The sequence below is a fragment of the Dromaius novaehollandiae genome, chromosome 18 (assembly GCF_036370855.1).
Source record: "Dromaius novaehollandiae isolate bDroNov1 chromosome 18, bDroNov1.hap1, whole genome shotgun sequence".
In the NCBI taxonomy this organism is placed as follows: Eukaryota; Metazoa; Chordata; class Aves; order Casuariiformes; family Dromaiidae; genus Dromaius; species Dromaius novaehollandiae.
In genome coordinates, this window is record NC_088115.1 from 15,348,611 (window position 1) to 15,368,952 (window position 20,342).

The window sequence follows — 20,342 nt, forward strand, 5'->3', positions numbered from 1 at the left end:
CCAGGCATCCAGGCGCAAAACCTGTGGGGAAGGGCCGCATCCTGCCCCCCTCGCGTGGGAAGCACCGTGGGCCCTGGTCCCTGGCAAGGGGCCGCCGCGGTCCACGGAGCCACAGCACGGCCGCAAGCCACAGGGCTGCAGAAGCCTCGTTAATAAATCACATGCATGCATCCCGACTCCTAAACACACACATGCATGGACGGACGGACAGACGGACACCGAGGGAAGCCTGGTCTGCAGCCCCCAGGGATGCCCGGGGCGGATGCTCCCGGGGCTGCGGTGCTCACCCACCGCCCCTGCCCGGCCTGGCCCTCCCAGAGCAGGAGACGCCCGGGGGCAGGGGGAGGCTTTGCCCCCCGCGGGCCCGACCCGGGGCCTCGTCCCCTGCCACCACGGCCGGAGGAGCCGCCGAGCTCTTGCGCACACCTCAGCAGAGGAAAACAGCCCGCAGAAAGGAAATCCAGCACCAGGCGCAAGCAAAGACTTTGCTCTCTGCCACTTGGCTTCTGCGGAGGCTTTTACCCAGGTTGGGTTTGATTTGATTTCCCTCTCTGATCGTGCCCGGTCTTTGGAGCACAGTCCGGGGGGCGAGCCCTCCGCCCCGCGCTGCCCCGGCACGGAGCCCTGGCCTCGCGCCCGGAGCATCCCTCGCTGCTGATGCCTCCGTTTCAGGGACTTGTTTGTTTTCTTTTGAAAAGACGGAGTTGACAGAGCACCATCCATGGGGGAAACACATCCAAAGGAAGAGATGACCCGCGTTGCAGAAAAACACCGTGATGGAGAACAGCGGCAGCCGGCCGGCACCACCGGGAAGCGGCCGTGCCGCGCTCCGGGCCACTGGGTCAGGAAGGGGATCCGGAGCCAGCAGACACGTGCCGGGGGACCGGCGGCTCTGCAAAGCACCCGGCCTCAGCTCCGGCTGGACGTGACGGACGGCTGGGCTGCACATATGACACCAAGTCCTCTCCATCCAGTCATCCAGCCTGGAAGCACCCGCACAGGTGCTGCAGGACGGGCGGCAGCTTCGCCGCAGCTCCTTTATCGTAGGGTCACGGAGGAGCATGGAGCCAGTGCTGCCGAACCGGTGGAGGTGGCAGGGAAACAGCATCAGCCGAAGGGTTTGATCCATCAAACCGAGAGCCAGAAGAACACAGAAAAATCCATGCGGCTCTTCCCGTGCAACCCACTAACAGCAGCAGCTGGATCAGATTTTGGATATAAGCACATTGGCACAGCCCGCTTTCATTAATACCCCATATAACGACTAATTAATTCTAGAGGGGACATGGATTTGAGTAGTTACTGTGCAATAGTGAAATGTCAAGTGAGCATTAAAACACACTTAGAAAAGGTTTAATGACTCCCAGCATCCGATCCGCATGTCCCAGCACCTCCGCCCGCACGGAGCTGCCGTGCTGGGCTTCGGCTCAATATATTTTTAAGCAATGCCCTGGTGTTTCATCACCCCTGTTAGCTCCTGCTTGGAAAGGGCTCTGTTTTGGCACAGGCAGCCAGAGCCATGGCCTCTCCGCTTGCCAGGGAGAGGTTTTCCCTTGGTTGGGGGAATTTCAGGAGCTCCAGTGGCCCCATAAGTTGCCAGCTCGATTGGTCCTGCTAGACCAATAAGCCATTTAATAACTGATGGGCGCGTATTAACCTGCCAGCTTGCTGCAGAGCACAGAGGGCAGCGAGCGGTGTCACGGGCTGCAGCGAGGCAGGAGGATGCTGCTCATGCTGCAGCACCTGGCGCAGGGCATCCGCCAGCCCAGCACCTCCCTTCAGCCCCAGCTCTCCGGACACGCTGCCACTTGCAGGCTCCAACCTCCCGACCTTCCCATTTCCACTCCAGAGAAGAAGCAAGAAGCTTTGCAGGAGGAGCAACAACAGCAAACCCCCTCCGTGCATTCCCTGTTACCGCTCCGGTGGCTTCCCAGCGCCTTGCCAAGGGTCACCCCGCCGCAGCGAAGCCGCAGAGTGAGCCGGCAGGGCAGGGACCACGAGCACGCTCACTCCAGAGGCACAAAAAGAGTTACAGCACCTGCTTCCCTTAATGTGCCTTTAACCACCCCCCTGGTAATTACCAGCTCCTGTTAATTGTCAATTAGCTCCCCACGGGTGAGGCTGCGTTTTGGCAGCTGGGCTGGCAGAGAGCCCATCCTCAGGCCCCCGCCGGGACCCGCTCCCGGGCAGCAGCGGGGGCCAAGGGCCCTGCCCGCCCCCAGGCCCGTCTTTCGGAGCGCCCCGGCAAAGCCGGCGAGCACCGGAGGTGTAATGACGTTTCCCAGGCCCCGAGCTCCTGGCAAAGGGGCTCCGGGCTGCTGGGAGGAGATGGGGGTCCAGGCAGCTGCTGGGCTCCCGCACCAGCCGCGGAGAGCGGCACGGGGAGGAAGGGGGCTGGTTTAACAGGCGGAAGATGCATCCCTATGGATGGCAGTCTGTCCAGAGGTAATATATGTGTGAGGTAATTTCCGAAGGCAGCAGGACTCAATGCAACCCTTAATAGGACAATCTCATGTGATAAATTACCAGACCCAACTAATCTGCATGTTAAATTTCTTGTATGAGAAATAAATATCCTCAATTCACCAGAGAAGCGCTTTCCTTCAGAGGATTTCATTAAAGACATCAAGCTGCCTGATTTGCATGTTATGATTCCTTGTACGAGAAGAAGTTCAGGCTCCGGAGAGCTCACGGGAGAGCCAGGCACCAGCGAGATTATGCACGGAGAAACCGAGCTGGCCCTGGAGAGAGCGGCACTGGCGTGCCAGGGCACGGGAGCGGAGCGCGCGCTGGGCAAGTCTCTGCCTCCCGCAGCAGGCGCTCGCCCGGCTGAGCGGCCCTGACCTTAGCGAAGGTCACAGCGCTCATCGGAGGGGACGGATTTTGGCTGTGGGGCTCCCTGGGAGCGAGGATGCAGCTGGAGCATCAGGGGAACCATCCCCACTTGTCCCATGCCGGCAGCAAGTGGGTGAAGCTGGGCCGGTCCCTGGTCCCCCGCGGTCCCCAAGGATGCTCCCAGGGAGGGTCGGCTCCTCGTGCACACGGAGCCAGGCTGGTCCCAAGCCTCCGTGGTCCCCAAGGATGCTCCCAAGCAGGGCTGGCTCCACGCACGCACAGAACCAGACTGGTCCCTGATCCCCCACAGTCCCCAAGGATGCTCCCGAGCAGGGCAGGCTCCGTGTGCATGCACAGCGCCAGGCTGGTCCCTGATCCCCCACAATCCCCAAGGATGCTCCCGAGCAGGGCAGGCTCCGTGTGCATGCACAGCGCCAGGCTGGTCCCTGATCCCCCACAACCCCCAAGGATGCTCCCGAGCAGGGCTGGCTCCACGCACGCACAGCGCCAGGCTGGTCCCTGATCCCCCACAATCCCCAAGGATGCTCCCGAGCAGGGCTGGCTCCACGCACGCACAGCGCCAGGCTGGTCCCCGCTGCCTTGTGCCTCGCTGGCGCAGGGCCTGGGACCTGCCGAGCCAGCTCCCACCTGCCCTTCGCCGCACGCCAACAAGTCGTTCCCCTTTGCAAGCTGGCGGCGGAATTGCTGCGGGAAGGAAAGGGCGGTTGCTATGGAAACACGCTGCCAAATTGGGAGACCGGCTCCTTCCCTTAAAACGGGGGAGCGAACGCGCCTAAACCGACAGACGAACCGGAACGCGTCGGCGTGGAGAGCGCGGGGCCGAGGACGCGTTCCCTGCAGGAACGGCGCAGCCAGAGGGACCCGCGAGGGCAGGAGGGAGCAGAAAATGCACCAGGACCAGCGCAGCCCGATGTGCTGGTGTCCGGCTGGAGAGGATTTAGGGGGGTGCAGCGAGGCGGCCCCGCTGAGCCCGGCGGACGCCCTTGCTGCAAAGTCCGGTGCGCCCAGGCACGAGCGCGGCAGGGCCCCGGGGGAGGTCCCGGCTGCCCTGCACGGACACACGTCCCCCTGCACCTCCCTGGCCATCAGCGCCAGCCCTCCCCTCTCCAAGGATTAGTCCGTTTCTAAACTCGTTAACTTTTAATTACTACCTTCCCACTGCCTGAGCGGGCTGGCTCCATGCCACCTACATCTCTATTAAAATTCAATTTATGCCCATCATAACTAATTTTGGTACTTCGCCTTCCTCGCTAGCAGCCTTCAATTCCAGACGAGACGTCCGAACCCTCATCTCGACACATCAAACCTCCGCAGAGACCCGGGCGCAGGCAGCTGATGCCGCGGGCTGCAGCGGCACCGCCGGAGAGCCCGGGTTAAAGCCAGGCAGCGATTTGCATAGTGGCTGTTTGCTTCATTAGCTGCGGAGCGGCAGCTCAGTTTGTTTGGGTTTTCCCCGCGTGTTTGTTTGTTTTCTGGCTTCCTTCCTTAATCCTTTTTGGCTGGAAGCTGCAGCCGGAGCTTTTGCGGGGGCCCTGGGGGAAGGGGGTCACCTTGGCCCGCAGGACACGGCTCCGGAGCAGCCGGATGCCGCAGAGCAACGCAGCCACGCGAGCGCTGGCCCATTTCCTACAGAAGGATAAACTGAGGCACGGAGCGGGCAGGGAGCTGGCCACGAAACCAGGGGCAGAACCGGGCGAGAAGCCCCCGTTCCCAGCCCTGGACCCACTGCAGCCTGGGTTCAGGCACCCCAGGGGGAAGGGGCAGAGCCCGGGGGCCGCAGCATCCTTCTCCCGCCCCGCGCTGCTGATGCCCGCAGCAGTGCCGCGGCGGAGGTCCCCGCGCCGGGCTCGCGGCCCCCCCACCCCGCTCGCGCTGGAGTTCCCACAATCCAATTTAATGGTTGACATTTCGCATTATTCCCGCCGCGACTGGCACCGTGCCTCTCTCCGGCCCCTGGGAGTCCGGCTAATCCGCGCCCCTCTTCCCGCCGCCTCTTCCCTGCCGCCCAGCGCGTGGGTCGAAACGTCACCCCCGACACGGCGCGAGCTGCGAAAACCGCAGGGCTCGACGCGTCGCTGGGCTTCGACGCCCGGCCGGGGAAGGAGGGAGGGACCCTGGCACGGGGCCGCGCAGACGGAGCTCGGCCGCGGCACTGAGCCGGGGCGCCGGGGCGTTGCATCCTCCCCGACGGCTCGCTGCACGCGCTGCCGGCCGGCTCCGTGCAGGAGCCCGAGCCCGCGGCCGCCGCGGCCCAGCAGCGGTGCCGGGGAGGCGGGTGCCGCACGGCCGCCGCGTTCCCGCATCCCGGAGCAGCGCCGCGTTGCTACAGCAACACGAAGCCTTTGGATTCGATGCCTTTAAATGGGGAACGGCTTGTCTCGGGCTGAATTATTGATTAAAACAGAGAGGATGACATGCACACACAGAGGCGACGGCGAGAGGTGCCCGGCTGGATTTAAAGGCGAGCTCCAAGCGGGGCTGGCGGCTCGGCGAGCCGGGCAGGCGGCCGGGGCTCGGCAGGACCCCGCCGGCCTCGAGGGGCTGCTCCGCCGGCCGGCCGCGATCTGCGGCACGGGATTAATCCAGCGCTGGGCAAATGCCTCCCCCCTCCGTGTCCTGCACCCGGGGATGCTCCCGCATCCCGCCCGCCGGGCGCATCCCCACGCCACGGCCAGGCGAGCGCGCGGGGCCCCGCGACGGTGCCCGGCGGAGGGAGGTGCCCGCTCACCGGTACTCCAGGGAGAACTTGGTCAGCTCCCGGCTGTTGTGGAGCCACTTGAACTCGAGGGGCCAGCTGCCCTCCGCCATGCACGTCAGCACCAGGCGGTTGCCCTCCAGGTGGACCTGGCTCCGGACGGGCTCCGTCTTAAAGTACGGAGAGACGTCGTCTGGGGAGAGAGAAGGCAGAGGAGGTGAGAGCTGTGAAGAGCCACGTGCCAGAGCCAGCCGCCCCGACCCCAGCCCCGGCCCCGGCCCCAGCCAGCAGCCTGCCCAGCCCCACAGGGAAGACCCTGACCAGGGAAGACCCTGACCAAGGAAGACCCCCAAACAAGAAAGACCCCCAACCAAGGAAGACCCTGACCAAGGAAGATCCCAACCAAGGAAGACCCCGACCAAAGAAGACCCCCAACCAGGGAGGACCCGAATCAGGGAAGACCCCGACCAAGGAAGACCCTGACCAAGGAAGACCCCAACCGAGGAAGACCCCAGCAAGGGAAGACCCTGACCAAGGAAGACCCCAAACAAGAAAGACCCCAACCAAGGAAGACCCCGACCAAGGAAAACCCCGACCAAGGAATACCTTGACCAAGGAAAACCCCAGCAAGGGAAGACCCTGACCAAGGAAGACCCCAACCAAGAAATACCCTGACCAAGGAAGACCCCAACGAGGGAAGACTCCCAACCAGGGAAGACCCTGACCACTTCATTTCAGGCATGACCTTACTCTCAGAGCAGAGGTGCAGGTGGGCAGGGGACGAAGCCGGCCTCCGTCGCCCCCGTCCCCCGACACGCCGCAGGGCCCTGCCTGGGGACTGCTCCACCTGGGCGCATCCCCCCTGGCCGAGCCATTTTGCAAGCGTATCAACAAGAGCTTAGCCCATCTCGGGTTTATCTAAGCCGCTTTCTTTTTTATTCCCTGCTGCCTTTGTAGTGTTTTAGAAGCAGTGAGCTTTTAGCTGGGGGGGTGAAAGGGGGCGGAGGGGCTGGGAGCCAAGCGAGACATAAACACTTACTCCTCTCCTGTTTTATTTGCTAAGTAAAACTATAAATCGAAACACACAGCTCCATTTTCTGCTTAACAAATGGAAGCCCTTTCACTTCAAAGACACATTCATATTCCCCAGCAGCTTTCAAGTGCGCTTTCAATCACGGCTTCAGGTTTTTTTCTTTGGGGCAGGCTTCTGCTTTCCCGCGTGCGCGCGCTGAATTCCTGCCTCGCTCCTTGGCGCGGGGGCTGGCCACAACGCAGGACCTGTCCCGGCCCCACGGCACGGCCGGGCGCTCCCCTCCCTGGCAGGAGTGTCACGAGTTGGCAGGAGCTCAGAGCCGCCCGGGCAGTGGCCGGGCTTTGGGGATGCCCAGGGAAGGAGGCACCGAAAAGGCAAATGCAAAAGCCAAAATGCAAAGCCAGCCCGGGGCCGCACGCGTGCGGCTGGAGGCGATGGAGCCGGACGCGCAGGACGCATGTGCACGTCCGCACCGTGGCCCGGGGTGCAAGCGCCGCATCTGCGCGCGGCACGGTTGCATGCATGCCCACGCGTCCCCGGCACGGCACAGCAGAGGCGGGCTTGACCTGCGACGCCGCGGCTTTCGCCCACGTCGGGCCAGCTAGAGCCGGTGACGGACGCCTCCGGGATCACCACGTCACCCCGCACCGCCTGTCCCCGCTCAGTTCGCTCAGGCAGCAAACGCGGCAGGCGAACTACCTGGGCTGAGACCTGGCGCGCTCGGCGCACCTCCCACGCCGAGCCCCAGCGCCAGCCGCAGCGCTGAGCAGGCGGGTGCTACAGAAGCACCTTCCCCGGGGCCGGCACGCTGTTTGCATACATCCTAATTTGATTTTAAGCAGCTAAGTCTTGTCTTGCTTTGAAGCGCCAGAGCCATCTGTTCTGCATTAAAGGGTGAAAAGCAGTGCCGGGGAGGGGAGGCGGCTCCTAATTCCGCCGCTGCTCACGCGAGCGCTACCTGCCCGCGAAGGTCGCGGTGCCGCCCGGGGAAGGGGCACCGGGGTGGCAGAGGGAGCCCGAGAGGGAAAAACGCTGGATTCACCATGATTTACCAGCGAGGCAGGCCGTTCCCGACATTAACCCACACATGAGTACCTCTGCGAGCCCGCGGCTCCCTCCCGGCCTCAGTTTCCCCTCCGCAGCGAGGCAACGCGCTGCCTCGGCCCCCGAACTCGGAGCCGCCGCCGGCCCCGGCATCGCGGGGATGAAGCAGCCCCGACGGCAACACGTCCAAGAGCAGGAGGCCAACGGAGGCAAAGCAACGGGGCCGGGGCTGGGGCGAGAAACCCCCCAGTCGGTCTCCTCGCCATCGCTCCAGCCTCCCGGCCGTGCTTCCCAGCGGGAGGGGAGCCGAGGCCGGGACGGTTCTCCGCAGGCAATTTACACTCAACAAAGCTGCTTCCCTGCAAGTTTTCAACATAGATTTCCCTCTCCCGGCTCCCGCTCCACCAGCAGCGCAGCTGGATGCGGCGAGGCCCCACAGAGCCCAGACTGGCACCCATGGGTGCTGTGGCACCGCGGGAGACGGCTCGGCCGGGCGGCTGCGGTTCCCGCGTGTCCGGGCGGCTGCGGTTCCCGCGCGTCCTGGCCCGGCGGCAGGTTTCCCGGCGTGACTCTGCTTGCCGGCGGGTGACGACCGCCTTCCCCCCAACCGAAGGGTCATTACCGCTAATTCCGCCTCTCCCCCATCTGTTGTGACTGTTTACACTCCGCTTGCTAATTAGAGACTAATTAGTCGGTGCAGAAATTCATCACTTCCCAAACACAGGCGGCAGCGGCGGCCCGGGGAACATCTGCACGGCTGCCGGCAGCGCGGCGGGCGCGGGGCTCGTGCGGTGCCGTGTGCCGGGTCCGTCCAGCCCGCGCGGGGCGGCAGGGCAGAGCGGTCCGGAGCGGGTCCGGACCACCGACGGCCCCGGAGCATCGAGCATCCCGAGGCTGCGAGAGGAGGGAGCAGCGTGTCGCCTCGGGGGACGACCCCAGCGCTCCTCCCCGCTTCGCCGCCGGTGACATTTTAATGCCGGGGCCTCGGGGGCCCTAATCCCCCTAATGGGATCAGCATCTTTGCCCCGCGCTGTATTTACAGGCGGCTGCTCGGAGCCGTCTCAGCCCGGCCGGTGCATTAGCGGATATAGGGCAGGGCCCGAAAGCGCCGTAATGGAGCCTAATGCCCGGCGCGATGGGGAGCCGGCAGCTAAGCCACCTCCGCCCCGGCCCCAAATCCCTCCTGATGGGAGGTTTAAGCCCCGAGGAAGCCAACCTGAAGCCCTGCCAAGGGCACGGCTCTGCCGGGGGCAGCGAGGGGGGGTCCAGCTGCGGTGCCCACACCGGCTGGGGGGGCCAGCAGCTTGCAGGACCCCCAGCACAGCCGGTCCAGGTGCCCCAGGGGGGACAAGCCCACACTGGGCTTCCCCTGCCCACCCTGCCTCAGTTTCCCCATGGAGAACAAGCAACACGCGGCTCCCGCAACCGCCCGGCACAGCCGGCCCCGGGGGGGGGCACCGGGCAGCCCTGGGGGTGCCGCTGCCCCAAGGGCAGGACACCCGGCACGGCACCCCGCTCACGGCCCCAGTGCCCCCCGGCCCCCCCCCGCACACCGAGCTAAACCACGCGTGCATCAGGCTATCGCTGGCGCTACGCAGCACGAAGAGATTAAAAAACAATAAAGAGCAAGCGAAACCCTCCGCTATAATTACCAGCCTTCAGCCGCCAGCAGAGGCCGGGGAGGGAGGAAGGGAAGGAAAAAGGGGAAAAGAGGAATGGAGAAGAAGAAAGCCACTAAAACTTTAATAGGAACCACCGCATTTAATTTAACGACACATTTTTTCAATTACCAGAATAATTGTTTTATTCATAAAACGAGTTTCGATAAAGAGGGTAATTTTCCTTTGTTTTTATTATTCATTCGCGTAACATATTCGCAGCGCAGCTCCCCGGCACCGCGACAGCCGCGGCCGGGCCCGGGGCGAGCACATGCCGGCACGGCGCAGCGCGGCAGGGGTTAGCGGTGCCCTGGCCCCATCGCCCCGGCCTCGCTTTTCCAAGGAGCAATTTTTTCCGCCTTGGCTAAATATAGCAGCGGTGCTGGCGGGGCTCCCGGCCCCGTGGCTGGTGCCTCCTCCCCGGCAGCGGCTCCGCGCGAAGGAGCCGAATCCCTTTCCGAGCCATTCCCGCGGCCGTGCCCGTGGCACGGGAATGCGGGGACGTGGGGACACCGTGCCACCGCGCCGGGGCTTGTGTAAGCCACGTTTCTGCTTGTTAAATACCGGCGTGCGGTTGGGAGGCATCAATTTTTTATGGGCTCTCGGTAAGGTAATCGTGCCGATTAAACGGCGCGCGGCCCCGGAGGGCACGGCACGGCATGGGAATGGGGCCGGGAGCCGTGGCAGCGGTCGGCACAGCCCCAGTCCACAGCCCTCGCCCGCTCCCAGGACCCGGCCGGTGCCGGTGGACCCGCAGCGCGGCTGCCGGGCCCATCGGTATTCCAGGGACGCCAATGCTTCCCTTTAATAAAAAGCAACCAGAGAATCATGATGCCGAACACTGCCGGCACCTGGGGAGCCGCGAGTGGTGGCAGAGGGGCCCCGGGGCTGCCGAGGCGCCGGGCGGGTGCTGAGCCCCACCAAACTCGCTGCACGTGTGGCTGCCATGTCCACCAGCTCCACGGGCAGGGCAGGTGCTGGAGCTGCACCGCAGCGCCCGCGTGTCCCCCATCGATTCGGTGCCCGGGCAGGGCTCCTTGCCCTGCCTTTTAGTGTTTTTTTCCCCTTTTTGCTAATGCAAAAGCACATAATTGCAGAGGTGCCCATTAATCCTTGCAACTTACTTTGCTCCCGTCTTTCCCCGCCTTTTCCCTCCCCTCCCTTCTCCCCCCGCTGAGGCCAAGAGCTCTAAAAAACTCCTTCTGGCTATTAATTAAAAGCAACCTCTCCGCTATCATGAGTGTACTTGCCGTAAATTAATAGCGGCCTTCTTAATCAAATCTTATCTCCTCTCCGAGCACCCAGCGCGGGCGGCTCGCGTCGGTACCCAGCCCGCCCGGCCGTGAAAGGCGATTTCCGACGCTTCGGCAGGTTTTTGCCATTTTCCCCCGTCGCTGCCCACCCGCGCACCGGGACTCCCGGCCGGCATCGCCGCGGCTCCCGAAAGACGTGCTCCGTTTCTCGGCCGTTTACTGCGTTTCCGCACGGCCCCCACTCCCGACGCGAGCTCCCCCCGCTCAGCCCGGAGCCCGCAGAGACCCGAGCGGGGTTTGGGGACCAAAACCGCCTCTGCTGCGGGGCGGCAAGGAATTGCTCCCGCCGGACCTCGCGCAGCATCGGCTCCGGCTTAACCCGGCAGATCGAGCGCACGGCGGAGGCAAAGCGACGGGATGCTCGCGCGGGAGCGGCAGCGCCCTGGACGGCCCGGCACGCACGACCTGCCCTGCCAGCAGCAGAGAGCGGACGGGAGCTGCCTGAAAACGCCGCAGGACGGCCAGGAACGGCCCGGGCGCAGGCAGCAAGGATGCCGTCCCGCTGGCGGGATGCTGGCCCCGGCCCCGGCTCCCGCGCTGCCCGCTGATGCGATTTGGGGTTTCCTACATGCCGTAAGCTGCTCGCGGAGGTGTGTTAACTGGATTAGGTGGGAGGCTGCGAGACGCGGAGCCGGAGCGGCTGCTAAGCAGAGCGAGGCGGCCGCCCGCGCGACGCCGGCAGGATTCGCAGAGCCGGCTTTTAAAGTGATTTCTTCCCTTAAGCCTTCGGAAAGGGGAAGCGGCGGCCGCCTTCGCCTCCCGTGCGAGAGCCCTGCAGGGCCCCAGCAAGGCCGCGTCCCCTGTGCCCCATCTCCGCCACCGCTCTGGGCTCCAGGGATGCTCCCGCCACGGTCGTGGCATCACCGGCCACCTGCACGAGCGGCCGTGCCGGTGCCACGGCTTTGCAGATGCTCAGCCCGAGCGGAGCGGAGCCCGGCCCCAAGCTGGTCCAAGCCTGGCTCCAAGCGAGATGCCTGAAGCGGTGGAGATCCCCCATCCGCAGGGAAAAGCCCCGGGATGCAGGGATGCAAGGAAAGCAGGGCACTGCAGGAGCGGACAGACGGAAGGACACCCTCCTGCCGCCCCGACCACCCCGTCTCCCCTTCCTCCTCCCGCATCTGTCTCCAGGCCCATCCTTATTTATTTATTTGCTAATTAGCTGCTGTTTCCATAACAAACGCTCCGGCTTCTCCCAGCCTCCGACAGCCCTGGGGCTGGATTGTTAACTAGGATTTTAATTTGTTAATTAAAAGCAGGATGCCTCCATAACGAGCTCCTCTTCGGCGGCCCCGGCTCTCCAAGGGCTCAGCGGGCAGGAGCTGGCGGCCTCGCCAGCCCACGGCACTGGTGAAACGGGCGCTGGAGCCCCGCGGCACGGCGATGCCCGGGGGCACGGCCGGGGACGCTGGTGGCGGAGCTGGAGCCACCCTCCTTTTGGGGTGTCCCCCGGTCCCTGTCCCCAAGCTCTTTGCACGGGGCGGCCCGAGACACTGCCGGAGCCGAGGCGTCAGCCCTGGCCGGGGAGCAGCATCTCCTCGAGCCCCGCGGCGAGGAACAGAGCGGGCTGTGTGCGCCCGTCCCCGCCTGCCCTCGCACACCCGCGCCGGCGGCTCCGGCTGGAAAAAACAACATTTCCCCTCGCGGGAAAGCCCAAACGCAGGCGCAGGCGGTGCCGCCGCGCGCTCCCGGCCCGCGAGCCCGGGGGGGACAACAAGCGGCACTTTGTGCTCCAAAGCGCCACGCGGCCCTACACGCGCCGGCCCCGATCACAGCCCCGAATGCACGGCCCCAAATGCGCGGACCCCGGCGCTCGGTCCTCAATGCAAGGACCCAAATGCACGGCCCCAAAGGAAAGGACCCCAGCACCCAAATTCTATCCCCCCGCCTGCCGTTCGCCCAGGCAGGGCACCGGCGAGCACCCGGCACACGCTGGGGACAGAAACCGCCGGAGAGGCTCGGGCTGGGAGCGGGGATGGTGGCTCCGGACGCCGGGGAGGAGCATGGGGCGGCCGCCAGCCCCTCTCCCTCCCGCCGCGCAGGCACGGCCGTCACCGGATCGATGGCTCCGTCTCCCTGCGTCTTCGGGCCCGGGGCCATTTGGCACCGCCTGGTCCTTTGGCTGCGCTCGCTGCTCCAGAGCCAAGCTGGCCAGCAGCGCCGGGCTGGGCCGGAGGCGCTCCGGAGCCGCGGGGGGGACGCGCAGGGATGCAGGGGGGATGCTCAGGGATGCAGGGGGGATGCTCAGGGATGCGGGATGCGCGGGCAGCCAGGCAGGAGGGCCCCGAGCCCGGCGCCTCACTGATGGAGCCATCAGGCTCTGGCTGCAGCTCCTTCCCCAGCAAACCCCTTCCGAGGCCGCAGACGCTTCCGACTCCTCCGTATCTGGGTCACTGCCGTGAGTCACGGAGACCCGAGTGACTCAACGCAATTAGGGCTCTGCCGGAGAGGGGCCCGGCTGCACAGCTCCTTTCCCCAGGAGCAACTCCGAACGGCGAGGAGGAGGAGGAGGAGGGAGGGGAGCCGCAGAGGAGCCGCAGATGAGGGTCAGCCACTCTCTGGGTGGGAAAGAGGGGCCGAGCACGCACCCCTGCCCCGTGCTGCAGCAGCCCTCCTCCAGCCCCCATCCCAAAGGCGACGACGGAGCATCCCAGCGAGGGGCCGCGGGAACAGGCTCCGGCAGCCCGGCCTTGGAGTGAGGCGGGGGCCGGAGAGTCCACGCTCCCGGCGTGGGGTGGGACGCGCAGCGCGCACGCCCGGGGTGCAGCCCAGCGCGGCCCTGGGCTGGATTTGGCCCCGTGCACCCAGGACACAGGGTGCATCTCCTCCAGGAGGTATATTCCTCCAGGGATTCCTGGAGAGCGACGGCAGCCTGCGGCCACGGCAGCTCCCTGCAAGCCAAACCGTGTGGGACCGAGAGACAGGCGCTGCGGGAGCCCCACGGCAAACCAACCTGCACCTTCCCAGTGAGGGGCTCCCCTGCCCGTCCGGGACGGAGACGGTCCCCAGCTCCCGCCATCCACCCTGCCTGCACCCCACGGCCCCGCTCGCGGCCGGACAGCTGCTCCGGGCTTTCAACAAAGCGGCATTTCCCCACTGGAAAAAAAAGAAAAGGAAAAAGAAAACCACAAAAACCCCACTCAGCCTTTCCCAAGGTGCTGACGCAACCAAGTCACCAGCCCCGCGGACGGAAAACGCTCCGCAAGCTTCCGCCCCTCCTGCGCGCCCGGTGCTGCGGCCAAGCGGGGGGAGACGCTCGCGACCAGGGCCCCGCACTCCCCGTGCTCCCCACGTCCCGGCGGATCCCGCTTCCCGAGGGAGCAGGCACAGGGGACGCGCACTTCAGGACAGGCAGGCAAGGATTTACCAGGGGTGTTGCCCAGACTTCCTTTCTCCAATGTTTTAATTAGTCACCGCATTGCTCATCTTAAATATAAATAGCTGCGGCATGACTACAAACACCAGCGAGGCAGTTTTTCCTCGGAAAAAGCCTTTTCCAAGGCTTCCCAGACTCTCTCGCTCGCAGAGGAGAGATGGGAATAATTCACAGTCTGGCAACCCCCCTCCAGCCGTTCGCAAAGGCCCTGAGTTCCCGGTGCGGAAGAGCAAGATCTGATCCTTGCACTTATTTACACACTCACGGCTCTGCCGGCCGGAGGGGCTTTTACAGCCCGAGTGGAGAAGCTGCTCCGGCAGCGAACCCAGAGCCGCTGCCCAAGCCGATGCCAAGCTCACGGGGAGAAGCCAAGCAAGGGAGCCTCTGCCAGGGCCCTGGGGAAACCGCTCCATTTCCCTCGGCTCCCAGCGCGTGCCGTAGCGCCAGCAAAACGGGAAAAACAGGGAGACGGAGCCGCCCGTCGCCTCGCTCCCTGCGCACCCAGCGCTCTGCACGCGGAGGCCGGGTGCCGAACGCCTCCTGACAGCCGGCGAGGAGGGCTCTCCCGACGGCACGGCTTGGGATTAAACGTACCCCCCTAATGAGCTGATTTTATTAGTTTGCAAATGCATCGAGAAACTCATTATCAAAATAAACAGCAGTTTGCTCTGCCAAGCGCGGTGCCGCATGCGCCCCGGCAGCCACGGTCCTCCCGGCCGCGGGACAGGCAGGAGCCCCAGGGGCCACGGCGCATTGTCCGGCCCGGCGGGATGCTCGCCCTCGGGAAGCACGCGGCTAATCCCATTTCATCCCCCGGCACGGCCATCAGCTGTTTTCCAGGCACGCGGGAGGCGGGTTGCTGCAAGCGGAGCCGGCATCGTGCCGGCCCATCCGCCCCAGCCCCCTCCGGCCGTAGGGCTCAGCGCTGCCCTGGGTCGGGCAGGAACGGCCCTTCCCAAAGGCTCGGGATGGCGACGGCATCCCCATGTGCTGCGATGTCCCCGTGCGAAGGGGACAGAGGGGGACAGTAAATCCACCACAGCCTTGCATGCGTGGGACCAGGGGGCAACCAGTCCCCCACCTTGCTGCAACCACTTGCAGGAGAGACGCGGGCACGGGAAAATCCGGGAGCAAAAGCCCTTTCCCACCCCAACAAGCAGAGTCCGGCCCCCGTGGCACAGCGCCCGCCCCGGGAAGCGGTGACCGGCGCGCCGGGGAGCAGGCGCGCACGCCGCGATCAATTAAGGGGCTCTAAAAATAGCAGCCCGCTTCATCAACTCGTGAGTCTTGAATGAACCGATAGTGCTGATGGCCAGGAAGGGCCGCGCTGCCCAGGCTGGGGACGGCCACGGCCTTCCTCCGCGCTCGCCGCTGCCTGCTCGAGGGATGCTCGCCGTTGCAAAGCAGGGACAGCGGGACCACGCAAGGTGCCCGGCCACCGCGGCAGCCCCCAGCTTCGCAGTAGCCCCACACGGACACGAGCATCCTGCAGAAACCCCCCGCCGGAGACCGCGCTCCCACCAGCGCATCCGCATCCCTGCCCCTCGCGCCTGCCGGGATGCAGCAGGATGCCCAGCCGGCATCGCCGGCTGCGGGAGCCAGGAGGGCTCAAGGTTAGCGAAGGAGGACTTGCAAGTTGTCTTACCCAGCAGCGTATAAAGCAATTAGCTGTCGCAGCTAAAATTAGCTCAGTGGTTTCTCTCTGCTAATGGTCAAACCCATCCGGATTTTCCTGCGCCGGGGCCGCGGCAGCGTGCACCAGGGCAGGCGCTGATTAATGAGAAGCGACAGCGCTGCGGGCGCAAACGCGAGGGACCGCGCGCCCTGACCCCGGCGAGCACCCGCAGGGAGCGGAGCGCAGCCCCACGGAGCCTGGACGCCTGGGTCCCCGTCCCTCCCGCCGCCCGGCACCCACCCCAGCCTCCCCTGTGCCTCAGTTTCCCCCCCAGCCCGGCTGGCAGGGCAGCAGGAGAGCTGCTGGCACGCGCAGGGCAGCCGGCCGGCAGCTGTGTCGCTCCGAGGCGGGTGACAGCAGGGACAGCCGTGCATGGCTGGTGGCCACGGCCCGGGGAGGGTCAGAGCCGCTGCGCCCGGCCTTGGCGTGCCTGGAATTGCCACCGCGCCGTCCCCGCTCCCGGCTGGGATGCCCAGCTGCTGGCACGCGGCGGCAGCAGCTGGCCCCGGTGCCCAGGGCCTTCCTCGGTGGCCTCTGGCCAGGAGGTGACACCGATCTGCAGCAGGGAGGTGACAACACTGATCAGCCAGCAGCTGCCAGCCACAGCGTCCCCGGGGCGCAAGGCCAGAGGGCCCCGTGCCCAAAGCCTCCCTTCCTGGGGGGACCGAGGGCAGGGCCGTGAGCGAGCCCCCCCCAGCCCGGAGCGGGGAGACAAAGGGGGCCGGGGACCAGCTGCAGCCAGGAATGTCCCCTGCCCTCGGCCCCGCTCCCAGGGATCAGGTTACCCAGTTCCCAGGCAACCCGAGCCCCGCGCGGCTTCCCAGGCGCAGGCATTCCTGCGCCCCGCGGGGCTGGGGGCAGAGGGAGGGGGCCGGGAAGGGGGCGGCCGGCTTTCTCCGCGCAGACAGGTGGTCCGTGTCAGCCTCAAAGGGAAAGCGGGGCCGGCAGGAATGCGAAAGCATCGCTCGGAGCAGGGAATGCAAAAGCATCGCTGGGAGCGGGGAATGCGAAAGCACCGCTCGGAGCAAGGCGGAGGAATGCAAAAGCACCGCTCGGAGCAAGGAGGGGGGGGTCAGAGCAGCCCCCTCCCCACCCGTCCCCCCTGCCACCGGGCAGCGTGGCCAGCAGCCGCTCCCCAGCCCCTCCAAGGCTGCGGCGCTGCTGGCCTGAGCCCAGCCTGCTCCCGGGGCCTCCGCGGGGGCCGTGCCCACCCGGGGGGGCAGCCGGGCCCAGGGCAGCGCCCGCGCCTCCCCCACGGCTCGCGGGCACCCGCGGAGGCACGAGGGATGCCAGGCGGCATCGGAGCTGCTTCCAGCAGATTCCTGCCCTTGCAGCGGGGAGAAGGGCGGCCACGAACGCGCCCAGGACCCGCTTGCAGAGCGCTTGGGCGAGCGAAGGGACGGGAGGGTCACAACAGAGGAGGCACCCGGTGACACCAGGAGGACCTGGTCTTGCCACCCACCGCATCTCCGGTCCCCAGGGAGCAGCCCCAGCCCTGCGCCCTCCCCCTCCGCTCCACACAACGCCTCTTCACGTGGGCAGGACATCATCTCCCCCGTCCCCAGCCCTCCTTCTCGGGGGGCTCCTGGGATACCCTGACCTCTCCCAGGCCCTGCGCTGGCCTGGCCCCACAGCGGTGCCTCATCCTCATGGATGAAGGCACGGCGGAAAGCCGGGGTCCAGCACGGCCACGCGGCAGAGCCGCTGCCTCGGCCAGGACCCCGCACGTCCCTGGGGAGCGCACGGAGGCGCGGGCAGAGCGGGGGGCTCCCGTCGCCCTTCGTTAGCGCAATCACATCACCACTGACAGCAGCATATTTATTACTGCCCCAGCACCGACCATTTTTCATCCAGCGGCACGCGACTTGCTAACGAGCTGGAGGGACATAACGAGGCCCCGGGGTCCTGGCCGAGCCGGTCCCTCCCTGGGAGGGCACAGCGGTGACAGCCACCGCGCGGGGCGGCGAGGCTGCATGCCTGCGGCGAGGACACCCGCAGCGGAGCACCCGGGGGGCTTTGCTGCTGGGGGGCTTTGCTCCCACGCAGCTCTGAGTCCCGTCAGAGCAGGGCCCCGCTCGCCCCAGCCTGCTCCACTGCTGGGTGCTGGGGACAGGGACAAGGTTTGCAGAGAGACGCAGGGTCTCTGCTCATCACAGCCACCCTGGCCTGCATCCCGCAAGCCTCTCCCCCCTCTTCCCCCCCCCCCCCGGTTTAGTTATCAGCGTTTTTCCAGGATCACCAGCAACCTGCAGCTGCCTCCCTCCCTCCCCAGCTCCGCCGTTCCCTCCCGCTGAGCAGAAATGCCACCGCGGCCTAATCCCCGTCATTAAGGGACGAGCGGCACTCGACTGCCATCGCGGCCAGCCCTGCAGCCCCCGGCCTCGCCTGGCAGCCGGAGCTCACCCGGGGCAGCCGGACGCCTCCAGCGAGCCCGGCCAGCCGGCGCGTGCCGAAACGCGGCAGCAGCTCCAGCCCCGGGGCTGCCGGGTGGGGGGAGAACGGCTGTGAACCCGCAGCTGCCCTCCTCCGCCCGGGGCAGCCCCTCGCCTCTCTTCGGGGCGGATGCTCCCAGCCGCGGGCACCGCCGGACGCCCAGGTCGCGGCTTGGCGCAGGGGAGCGCTTGTGCCCGAACCCGCGGGGAGCTGCGCTTCCCACCGCCGGGGACACGCTGGGACCGGCCGGAGCGATGGGGACACGCTGGGACCGGACCGGCCCACGCACTGCGATACCGGCTGCCCCCGGGCAGACCACGTCCCCTCCCCTGACCGTCATCAGGGCAACGTTTCATCGACATGCCTGGCCGCTAATGGCTTCCAAAGCAGCATCAAATTTTAATCTTCCCTTCCTTTCCCCTAAAAGCCACTTTCCTCCCTGAGCCGGAGCTTTGCACGAGGCCACCGGCTAACGTGCCGGACGGGCTCCAAGTGGTCCCTGCCCTGGAGGGGGAGGAGCGCCCGGCAGCCCCGGGGAGGCTCTCGCCGGCAAAGGCACCGTCACAAGCCCCAGGTGCCGCCTGCTCCGCTGGCATGTGCCGGAGCCCGGTGCCGCTGCCACATCCACTGCGCCGGCCCCCAGGCAGGGGCTCGTCCCCCTCCAGCCCGGGCACAGGGGCAGCTCTGCCCGCACACGCGGACGTGCCCAGGGACCACGCGTGGGGGCCAGCAGGTGCCAGCACCCCCCGCTCCAGCCCCTAATAAGCCTCTTTGGCCGGGGCCACCCGTCTCGGTCCCCTGCCTCAAATCCCGTCTGGAACCTTAAGCCTCCCAAATCCCCCCTGGGGCTGCCGCAGCCTCACCAATCCCATTAGCGGTGCCGGACGGCACCGGGGCTCCCGGGCTGAGACCCCACCGTGGAGACCGTGGCCCCGGGGCTTGCGAAGCCTGCAGAGCCCCCGGCTCCCCTCCCGGAGCACAGCGGGAGGATGGAGCCGGGGCACCCCAGGGCGCCGGGTCCCCCCACCCCCATCCAGCCCCCGGGGGGGTTTATCACCTCGCTAATCGGCCAAGGGCACCTTTGCTCCGGGCGAGCGGCGTGAGGGCCCCCGGCACCCCTGCTCCGGCGGCGCGGCCGGGCCACGGGGCGCACTGCGGCACTGCTGCCGGCCGGCGGCAGATCAGCCTTCCGCCAAGCACCGCCTTCGCCTCCGGGTAATTAGCACCAGGCCCCTAATCAATAAGTTATTTTTTGCCATGGGTAATTAATAATTACATAGCACAGCCAGGCTGTAATTAAACTTCCATCCCATCCCTCCCCAGCATCGCGGGGCCTTTGTTTTAGCGACGGTGAGCAGCGAAACGTTGAATCCTCCTTGGCCAGGAGCCCTCGCGCTCCGGCTGGGAAGGTCTCGCTCGATTCCCTCCCTCCGCCTCCCCCTCTCCGTCTCTCCGATCGATCCCGCTCGCTCCGGCTGCCTCCATCGATAGCGCCCGCAAAAGAGCGCTGCTGCCCTTGCAGCAGGCCCGGGAGCCTCCGCGCACCCCGAGGGCGATGCCCCCCCCCAGGGGTGATGCCCCTCCGGGGACGGTGCAGCTGCCCCATCGCTCTCCCCCCGCCCGGCACGGCGCATCCCAGCCAGCGGCCGATGCCGGGGTCGCAGCCGCAGGTTCCCGGCTCCCGCGCCCCATCGCCCCGCTCGCCGCAAGGACCGTCATCACCACCCAGCGCGCATCGGCCCCCGTCCGCCACCGCGGGGCCGAGGAGGGGACCCCGTTAATCGGTCCCCGGGGCCTTTCCAGCCCTCAGGACGGGCTCAGCAAGGCCCGAGGCCGGTCCCGCGCGGCAGCCCGGCAATGTCACGCTGCCTGCAAGGAGAGCGCACACGCAACGCGCCGCAGGGAGCCGAGGCTGGAAAGCGCCGCTCACGGTGCGGGAGAGGGAGGCAGGAACGGAGCCCCTTCCTCTGCCTCGGGAGGAGGCTGAAGCGCCGACAACCCCGCATCTCCCACCCCGCGGGGAGACCCCGAGCTCCAAAAACAAACGCAAGGAGAGTCCGTGGCACCGGGAGACCATCCCAGAGCCAGGGAACGCACAGACCGCGGGGGAGTCGCGAGACGGAGACGGCGGCCAAGAGGAGAGAAACTCGGCAAGGGAGTGAATCCATCACGGAGCCCTTCCCAGCTCCCCGCGCAGGGCCTGCCCGGATCACGTACTGCCGCTTTGCATGTTCTGTGCTGAACTTAATTACTGAGAAATTA

The 20,342-nt window shown here is 66.4% G+C and overlaps 1 protein-coding gene across 1 annotated transcript in view; it reads right to left on the reverse strand.

Annotated features, from left to right (window-relative positions):
• SDK2 (sidekick cell adhesion molecule 2) overlaps positions 1-20,342 on the reverse strand; it is a 41,627-nt gene that overhangs the window by 19,488 nt on the left and 1,797 nt on the right. The window contains exon 2 of the mRNA XM_064522815.1: positions 5,585-5,744. Coding sequence (XP_064378885.1) covers positions 5,585-5,744 — 160 coding nt within the window. The remainder of the gene's footprint in view (positions 1-5,584; positions 5,745-20,342) is intronic.